The sequence below is a fragment of the Eucyclogobius newberryi genome, unplaced genomic scaffold, assembly GCF_026437365.1.
Source record: "Eucyclogobius newberryi isolate DKJ021-1_F unplaced genomic scaffold, fEucNew1.0.hap1 SCAF_531, whole genome shotgun sequence".
Lineage (NCBI taxonomy): Eukaryota > Metazoa > Chordata > Actinopteri > Gobiiformes > Gobiidae > Eucyclogobius > Eucyclogobius newberryi.
In genome coordinates this window covers 5,001-14,669 of record NW_027316203.1, presented here as the reverse complement: position 1 = coordinate 14,669, position 9,669 = coordinate 5,001, and the positions used below count along the sequence as shown (strand labels likewise).

Sequence of the window (9,669 nt, the reverse complement as noted above, 5' to 3'; positions counted from 1 at the left end):
TTAGTCCTGGTTTAGACCTGGTTTAGACCTGGTTTAGACCTGGTTTAGTCCTGGTTTAGTCCTGGTTTAGACCTGGTTTAGACCTGGTTTAGTCCTGGTTTAGACCTGGTTTAGTCCTGGTTTAGTCCTGGTTTAGACCTGGTTTAGACCTGGTTTAGACCTGGTTTAGTCCTGGTTTAGTCCTGGTTTAGTCTTGGTTTAGTCCTGGTTTAGTCCTGGTTTAGACCTGGTTTAGACCTGGTTTAGTCCTGGTTTAGTCCTGGTTTAGTCCTGGTTTAGTCCTGGTTTAGGCCTGGTTTAGACCTGGTTTAGACCTGGTTTAGTCCTGGTTTAGACCTGGTTTAGACCTGGTTTAGTCCTGGTTTAGACCTGGTTTAGTCCTGGTTTAGACCTGGTTTAGACCTGGTTTAGACCTGGTTTAGTCCTGGTTTAGACCTGGTTTAGGCCTGGTTTAGTCCTGGTTTAGACCTGGTTTAGACCTGGTTTAGACCTGGTTTAGTCCTGGTTTAGACCTGGTTTAGACCTGGTTTAGACCTGGTTTAGTCCTGGTTTAGACCTGGTTTAGACCTGGTTTAGACCTGGTTTAGTCCTGGTTTAGTCCTGGTTTAGTCCTGGTTTAGACCTGGTTTAGACCTGGTTTAGACCTGGTTTAGACCTGGTTTAGTCCTGGTTTAGACCTGGTTTAGACCTGGTTTAGACCTGGTTTAGTCCTGGTTTAGACCTGGTTTAGACCTGGTTTAGACCTGGTTTAGTCCTGGTTTAGACCTGGTTTAGACCTGGTTTAGACCTGGTTTAGTCCTGGTTTAGTCCTGGTTTAGTCCTGGTTTAGACCTGGTTTAGACCTGGTTTAGACCTGGTTTAGGCCTGGTTTAGGCCTGGTTTAGACCTGGTTTAGTCCTGGTTTAGTCCTGGTTTAGACCTGGTTTAGACCTGGTTTAGACCTGGTTTAGACCTGGTTTAGACCTGGTTTAGACCTGGTTTAGGCCTGGTTTAGACCTGGTTTAGGCCTGGTTTAGTCCTGGTTCAGTCCTGGTTTAGACCTGGTTTAGACCTGGTTTAGACCTGGTTTAGTCCTGGTTTAGTCCTGGTTTAGTCCTGGTTCAGGCCTGGTTTAGACCTGGTTTAGGCCTGGTTTAGTCCTGGTTTAGACCTGGTTTAGTCCTGGTTTAGACCTGGTTTAGACCTGGTTTAGACCTGGTTTAGTCATGGTTCAGGCCTGGTTTAGACCTGGTTTAGGCCTGGTTTAGTCCTGGTTTAGACCTGGTTTATTCCTGGTTTAGACCTGGTTTAGACCTGGTTTAGACCTGGTTTAGACCTGGTTTAGTCCTGGTTTAGTCCTGGTTTAGTCCTGGTTTAGACCTGGTTTAGACCTGGTTTAGACCTGGTTTAGTCCTGGTTTAGACCTGGTTTAGTCCTGGTTTAGTCCTGGTTTAGTCCTGGTTTAGACCTGGTTTAGACCTGGTTTAGACCTGGTTTAGGCCTGGTTTAGACCTGGTTTAGTCCTGGTTTAGACCTGGTTTAGACCTGGTTTAGACCTGGTTTAGACCTGGTTTAGTCCTGGTTTAGTCCTGGTTTAGTCCTGGTTTAGACCTGGTTTAGACCTGGTTTAGACCTGGTTTAGTCCTGGTTTAGTCCTGGTTTAGTCCTGGTTTAGACCTGGTTTAGACCTGGTTTAGACCTGGTTTAGTCCTGGTTTAGACCTGGTTTAGTCCTGGTTTAGTCCTGGTTTAGACCTGATTTAGACCTGGTTTAGTCCTGGTTTAGACCTGGTTTAGACCTGGTTTAGACTTGGTTTAGTCCTGGTTTAGACCTGGTTTAGACCTGGTTTAGACCTGGTTTAGACCTGGTTTAGTCCTGGTTTAGACCTGGTTTAGACCTGGTTTAGACCTGGTTTAGACCTGGTTTAGACCTGGTTTAGACCTGGTTTAGACCTGGTTTAGTCCTGGTTTAGACCTGGTTTAGACCTGGTTTAGTCCTGGTTTAGACCTGGTTTAGACCTGGTTTAGACCTGGTTTAGTCCTGGTTTAGACCTGGTTTAGACCTGGTCTAGTCCTGGTCTAGTCTTGGTTTAGTCCTGGTTTAGACCTGGTTTAGTCCTGGTTTAGTCCTGGTTTAGTCCTGGTTTAGACCTGGATTAGTCCTGGTCAAGACCTGGTTTAGACCTGGTTTAGACCTGGTTTAGTCCTGGTTCAGACCTGGTTTAGTCCTGGTTTAGTCCTGGTTTAGACCTGGTTTAGTCCTGGTTTAGACCTGGTTTAGACCTGGTTTAGACCTGGTTTAGACCTGGTCTAGTCCTGGTTTAGTCCTGGTTTAGTCCTGGTTTAGACCTGGATTAGTCCTGGTTTAGACCTGGTTTAGTCCTGGTTTAGAGCTGGTTTAGACCTGGTTTAGTCCTGGTTTAGACCTGGTTTAGACCTGGTTTAGACCTGGTTTAGTCCTGGTTTAGACCTGGTTTAGACCTGGTTTAGTCCTGGTTTAGTCCTGGTTTAGTCCTGGTTTAGACCTGGTTTAGACCTGGTTTAGACCTGGTTTAGACCTGGTTTAGTCCTGGTTTAGTCCTGGTTTAGTCCTGGTTTAGACCTGGTTTAGACCTGGTTTAGACCTGGTTTAGTCCTGGTTTAGACCTGGTTTAGTCCTGGTTTAGTCCTGGTTTAGACCTGATTTAGACCTGGTTTAGTCCTGGTTTAGACCTGGTTTAGACCTGGTTTAGACTTGGTTTAGTCCTGGTTTAGACCTGGTTTAGACCTGGTTTAGACCTGGTTTAGACCTGGTTTAGACCTGGTTTAGTCCTGGTTTAGACCTGGTTTAGACCTGGTTTAGACCTGGTTTAGACCTGGTTTAGACCTGGTTTAGTCCTGGTTTAGACCTGGTTTAGACCTGGTTTAGTCCTGGTTTAGACCTGGTTTAGACCTGGTTTAGACCTGGTTTAGTCCTGGTTTAGACCTGGTTTAGACCTGGTCTAGTCCTGGTCTAGTCTTGGTTTAGTCCTGGTTTAGACCTGGTTTAGTCCTGGTTTAGTCCTGGTTTAGTCCTGGTTTAGACCTGGATTAGTCCTGGTCAAGACCTGGTTTAGACCTGGTTTAGACCTGGTTTAGTCCTGGTTCAGACCTGGTTTAGTCCTGGTTTAGTCCTGGTTTAGACCTGGTTTAGTCCTGGTTTAGACCTGGTTTAGACCTGGTTTAGACCTGGTTTAGACCTGGTCTAGTCCTGGTTTAGTCCTGGTTTAGTCCTGGTTTAGACCTGGATTAGTCCTGGTTTAGACCTGGTTTAGTCCTGGTTTAGACCTGGTTTAGTCCTGGTTTAATCCTGGTTTAGACCTGGTTTAGACCTGGTTTAGTCCTGGTTTAGACCTGGTTTAGACCTGGTTTAGTCCTGGTTTAGTCCTGGTTTAGTCCTGGTTTAGACCTGGTTTAGACCTGGTTTAGACCTGGTTTAGACCTGGTTTAGTCCTGGTTTAGTCCTGGTTTAGTCCTGGTTTAGACCTGGTTTAGACCTGGTTTAGACCTGGTTTAGTCCTGGTTTAGACCTGGTTTAGTCCTGGTTTAGTCCTGGTTTAGACCTGGTTTAGACCTGGTTTAGACCTGGTTTAGTCCTGGTTTAGACCTGGTTTAGGCCTGGTTTAGTCCTGGTTTAGACCTGGTTTAGACCTGGTTTAGACCTGGTTTAGTCCTGGTTTAGACCTGGTTTAGACCTGGTTTAGACCTGGTTTAGTCCTGGTTTAGACCTGGTTTAGACCTGGTTTAGACCTGGTTTAGTCCTGGTTTAGTCCTGGTTTAGTCCTGGTTTAGACCTGGTTTAGACCTGGTTTAGACCTGGTTTAGACCTGGTTTAGTCCTGGTTTAGACCTGGTTTAGACCTGGTTTAGACCTGTTTTAGTCCTGGTTTAGACCTGGTTTAGACCTGGTTTAGACCTGGTTTAGTCCTGGTTTAGACCTGGTTTAGACCTGGTTTAGACCTGGTTTAGTCCTGGTTTAGTCCTGGTTTAGTCCTGGTTTAGACCTGGTTTAGACCTGGTTTAGACCTGGTTTAGGCCTGGTTTAGGCCTGGTTTAGACCTGGTTTAGTCCTGGTTTAGTCCTGGTTTAGACCTGGTTTAGACCTGGTTTAGACCTGGTTTAGGCCTGGTTTAGACCTGGTTTAGACCTGGTTTAGACCTGGTTTAGACCTGGTTTAGACCTGGTTTAGACCTGGTTTAGTCCTGGTTTAGTCCTGGTTTAGACCTGGTTTAGTCCTGGTTTAGACCTGGTTTAGACCTGGTTTAGACCTGGTTTAGACCTGGTTTAGACCTGGTTTAGACCTGGTTTAGACCTGGTTTAGACCTGGTTTAGTCCTGGTTTAGTCTCTTACTCTGGATTGAGGGGCTGTACGGGTCCTGGATTTGAACTGCCGGGTCCAAAACTCGGTAAATCACCTGAAAAAAAGGAAAAACAATTGTAAATTGTTTTGGTTTTTTTCCTTTTTTCCCTGAAAAATCCAACTCTATAAATGATTTTTGTTTAGTCTGAGTCACGTGATGATGGTCAGAGCTAAAGACTCATGTTGAACCACACAAGCCCAGTTACCTTGCCCGCATTGGTGTTACCCGGGCCCCACCCGGGCCCCACCCGCCCGGGGCCCGGGCGGGGCATTGTTCATTAAAGGCACGGCAGCTCGTGCTGTGCAGAGGCAAAAACCCAGCACTGGGAGGAGTTTGGGGAGGGCATGGAGGAGGAGCCATGGAGGAGGAGCCATGGAGGAGGAGCCATGGAGGAGGAACCATGGAGGAGGAACCATGGAGGAGGAGCCATGGAGGAGGAACCATGGAGGAGGAGCCATGGAGGAGGAGCCATGGAGGAGGAGCCATGGAGGAGGAACCATGGAGGAGGAACCATGGAGGAGGAGCCATGGAGGAGGAGCCATGGAGGAGGAACCATGGAGGAGGAACCATGGAGGAGGAGCCATGGAGGAGGAGCCATGGAGGAGGAACCATGGAGGAGGAGCCATGGAGGAGGAACCATGGAGGAGGAGCCATGGAGGAGGAGCCATGGAGGAGGAACCATGGAGGAGGAGCCATGGAGGAGGAACCATGGAGGAGGAGCCATGGAGGAGGAACCATGGAGGAGGAGCCATGGAGGAGGAGCCATGGAGGAGGAACCATGGAGGAGGAGCAATGGAGGAGGAGCCATGGAGGAGGAACCATGGAGGAGGAGCCATGGAGGAGGAGCCATGGAGGAGGAGCCATGGAGGAGGAGCCATGGAGGAGGAACCATGGAGGAGGAGCCATGGAGGAGGAACCATGGAGGAGGAGCCACGGAGGAGGAGCCATGGAGGAGGAGCCATGGAGGAGGAGCCATGGAGGAGGAACCATGGAGGAGGAGCCATGGAGGAGGAGCCATGGAGGAGGAACCATGGAGGAGGAGCCATGGAGGAGGAGCCATGGAGGAGGAACCATGGAGGAGGAACCATGGAGGAGGAGCCATGGAGGAGGAGCCATGGAGGAGGAACCATGGAGGAGGAGCCATGGAGGAGGAGCCATGGAGGAGGAGCCATGGAGGAGGAACCATGGAGGAGGAGCCATGGAGGAGGAACCATGGAGGAGGAGCCATGGAGGAGGAGCCATGGAGGAGGAGCCATGGAGGAGGAACCATGGAGGAGGAGCCATGGAGGAGGAACCATGGAGGAGGAACCATGGAGGAGGAGCCATGGAGGAGGAACCATGGAGGAGGAGCCATGGAGGAGGAGCCATGGAGGAGGAGCCATGGAGGAGGAACCATGGAGGAGGAGCCATGGAGGAGGAGCCATGGAGGAGGAACCATGGAGGAGGAGCCATGGAGGAGGAGCCATGGAGGAGGAGCCATGGAGGAGGAACCATGGAGGAGGAGCCATGGAGGAGGAACCATGGAGGAGGAGCCATGGAGGAGGAACCATGGAGGAGGAGCCATGGAGGAGGAACCATGGAGGAGGAACCATGGAGGAGGAACCATGGAGGAGGAGCCATGGAGGAGGAACCATGGAGGAGGAACCATGGAGGAGGAACCATGGAGGAGGAGCCATGGAGGAGGAACCATGGAGGAGGAGCCATGGAGGAGGAGCCATGGAGGAGGAGCCATGGAGGAGGAACCATGGAGGAGGAGCCATGGAGGAGGAGCCATGGAGGAGGAGCCATGGAGGAGGAACCATGGAGGAGGAGCCATGGAGGAGGAACCATGGAGGAGGAGCCATGGAGGAGGAACCATGGAGGAGGAGCCATGGAGGAGGAGCCATGGAGGAGGAGCCATGGAGGAGGAACCATGGAGGAGGAGCCATGGAGGAGGAACCATGGAGGAGGAACCATGGAGGAGGAGCCATGGAGGAGGAACCATGGAGGAGGAGCCATGGAGGAGGAGCCATGGAGGAGGAGCCATGGAGGAGGAACCATGGAGGAGGAGCCATGGAGGAGGAGCCATGGAGGAGGAACCATGGAGGAGGAGCCATGGAGGAGGAGCCATGGAGGAGGAGCCATGGAGGAGGAACCATGGAGGAGGAGCCATGGAGGAGGAACCATGGAGGAGGAGCCATGGAGGAGGAACCATGGAGGAGGAACCATGGAGGAGGAGCCATGGAGGAGGAACCATGGAGGAGGAACCATGGAGGAGGAACCATGGAGGAGGAGCCATGGAGGAGGAACCATGGAGGAGGAGCCATGGAGGAGGAGCCATGGAGGAGGAGCCATGGAGGAGGAACCATGGAGGAGGAGCCATGGAGGAGGAACCATGGAGGAGGAGCCATGGAGGAGGAACCATGGAGGAGGAACCATGGAGGAGGAGCCATGGAGGAGGAACCATGGAGGAGGAGCCATGGAGGAGGAACCATGGAGGAGGAGCCATGGAGGAGGAGCCATGGAGGAGGAACCATGGAGGAGGAGCCATGGAGGAGGAACCATGGAGGAGGAGCCATGGAGGAGGAACCATGGAGGAGGAGCCATGGAGGAGGAACCATGGAGGAGGAGCCATGGAGGAGGAACCATGGAGGAGGAACCATGGAGGAGGAACCATGGAGGAGGAACCATGGAGGAGGAGCCATGGAGGAGGAACCATGGAGGAGGAGCCATGGAGGAGGAGCCATGGAGGAGGAGCCATGGAGGAGGAACCATGGAGGAGGAGCCATGGAGGAGGAACCATGGAGGAGGAGCCATGGAGGAGGAACCATGGAGGAGGAACCATGGAGGAGGAGCCATGGAGGAGGAGCCATGGAGGAGGAACCATGGAGGAGGAGCCATGGAGGAGGAACCATGGAGGAGGAGCCATGGAGGAGGAACCATGGAGGAGGAGCCATGGAGGAGGAACCATGGAGGAGGAACCATGGAGGAGGAACCATGGAGGAGGAGCCATGGAGGAGGAACCATGGAGGAGGAACCATGGAGGAGGAACCATGGAGGAGGAGCCATGGAGGAGGAACCATGGAGGAGGAGCCATGGAGGAGGAGCCATGGAGGAGGAGCCATGGAGGAGGAACCATGGAGGAGGAGCCATGGAGGAGGAGCCATGGAGGAGGAGCCATGGAGGAGGAACCATGGAGGAGGAGCCATGGAGGAGGAACCATGGAGGAGGAGCCATGGAGGAGGAGCCATGGAGGAGGAGCCATGGAGGAGGAACCATGGAGGAGGAGCCATGGAGGAGGAACCATGGAGGAGGAGCCATGGAGGAGGAGCCATGGAGGAGGAGCCATGGAGGAGGAACCATGGAGGAGGAGCCATGGAGGAGGAACCATGGAGGAGGAACCATGGAGGAGGAGCCATGGAGGAGGAACCATGGAGGAGGAGCCATGGAGGAGGAGCCATGGAGGAGGAGCCATGGAGGAGGAACCATGGAGGAGGAGCCATGGAGGAGGAGCCATGGAGGAGGAACCATGGAGGAGGAGCCATGGAGGAGGAGCCATGGAGGAGGAGCCATGGAGGAGGAACCATGGAGGAGGAGCCATGGAGGAGGAACCATGGAGGAGGAACCATGGAGGAGGAACCATGGAGGAGGAACCATGGAGGAGGAACCATGGAGGAGGAGCCATGGAGGAGGAACCATGGAGGAGGAACCATGGAGGAGGAGCCATGGAGGAGGAACCATGGAGGAGGAGCCATGGAGGAGGAACCATGGAGGAGGAACCATGGAGGAGGAGCCATGGAGGAGGAGCCATGGAGGAGGAACCATGGAGGAGGAACCATGGAGGAGGAGCCATGGAGGAGGAACCATGGAGGAGGAGCCATGGAGGAGGAGCCATGGAGGAGGAACCATGGAGGAGGAGCCATGGAGGAGGAACCATGGAGGAGGAACCATGGAGGAGGAACCATGGAGGTGACGACAAACACGTCCCACAGAAGAATCCAAATCCGGACAGACACTGACCTCTCCTTCAGAACACTGACCTCTCCTTCAGAACACTGACCTCTGCTTCAGAACACTGACCTCTGCTTCAGAACACTGACCTCTCCTTCAGAACACTGACCTCTGCTTCAGAACACTGACCTCTCCTTCAGAACACTGACCTCTCCTTCAGAACACTGACCTCTGCTTCAGAACACTGACCTCTCCTTCAGAACACTGACCTCTCCTTCAGAACACTGACCTCTGCTTCAGAACACTGACCTCTGCTTCAGAACACTGACCTCTGCTTCAGAACACTGACCTCTGCTTCAGAACACTGACCTCTGCTTCAGAACACTGACCTCTGCTTCAGAACACTGACCTCTGCTTCAGAACACTGACCTCTCCTTCGGTCGACGGTTCGATGTCGGAATAACGAGATTCACATATGATGTCGTCCACGTGGAGCAAAGGATCCTGGGAAACTCCGGGAAACTCTGCGTCGCAGTCGTAAGCGAAGTATCTGTAAATCTGCCACGTTCGGCCGAAGTCTGCGGAGCGCTCGATCACCATGGCAGCGGGACGGAAGGTCTGAGGGGACAGAGAAGGACAGAGTTACATGAGGACATCAACATGGCAGCGGGACGGAAGGTCTGAGGGGACAGAGAAGGACAGAGTTACATGAGGACATCAACATGGCAGCGGGACGGAAGGTCTGAGGGGACAGGTCGTCCTCTCTCATGAGGACGGTCTCCCGGTCGTCTTCTCTCATAAGGACAGTGTCCTCGTCCTCTCTCATAAGGACAGTGTCCTCGTCCTCTCTCATGAGGACAGTCTCCTCGTCCTCTCTCATGAGGACAGTGTCCTCGTCCTCTCTCATGAGGACAGTGTCCTCGTCCTCTCTCATGAGGACAGTCTCCTCGTCCTCTCTCATGAGGACAGTCTCCTCGTCCTCTCAGGTGTAAAACAGAGTCTAAATTAAAGTCATGTGTTTGTGAAAAAAACGGCCTAAAGAAAACACAAGACGGGACTAAACTAGAGGCAAATCTGGGCTGCCACCTCCTCCTCAGATCTCTCCAGATCTCCTCAGATCTCTCCAGATCTCCTCAGATCTCTCCAGATCTCCTCAGATCTCCAGATCTCCTCAGGTTTCTCACCTTGAAGGTCATGATGAGGTGAGTGAAGTGAAACTCCGCCTCCAGGTCCAGTTGGATGTGAACGTCCGATTTACCTGGAACAGATCAGACGTGAGAGGAGCAGGAGGAGGAGCAGGAGGAGGAGCAGGAGGAGCAGCAGGAGGAGGAGGAGCAGCAGCAGGAGGAGCAGCAGGAGCAGCAGGAGGAGCAGCAGGAGGAG

The 9,669-nt window shown here is 52.7% G+C and overlaps 1 protein-coding gene across 1 annotated transcript in view; it reads right to left on the bottom strand.

Moving 5' to 3' along the window:
* Positions 1-4,291: 4,291 nt before the first annotated feature.
* LOC140383545 (laminin subunit beta-1-like) overlaps positions 4,292-9,669 on the bottom strand; it is an 8,457-nt gene continuing 3,079 nt past the window's right edge. The window contains exons 2-4 of the mRNA XM_072465990.1: positions 9,471-9,544; positions 8,716-8,904; positions 4,292-4,410 (exon numbers count right to left, since the gene is read on the bottom strand). Coding sequence (XP_072322091.1) covers positions 4,324-4,410; positions 8,716-8,904; positions 9,471-9,544 — 350 coding nt within the window. The 3' untranslated portion in view covers positions 4,292-4,323. The remainder of the gene's footprint in view (positions 4,411-8,715; positions 8,905-9,470; positions 9,545-9,669) is intronic.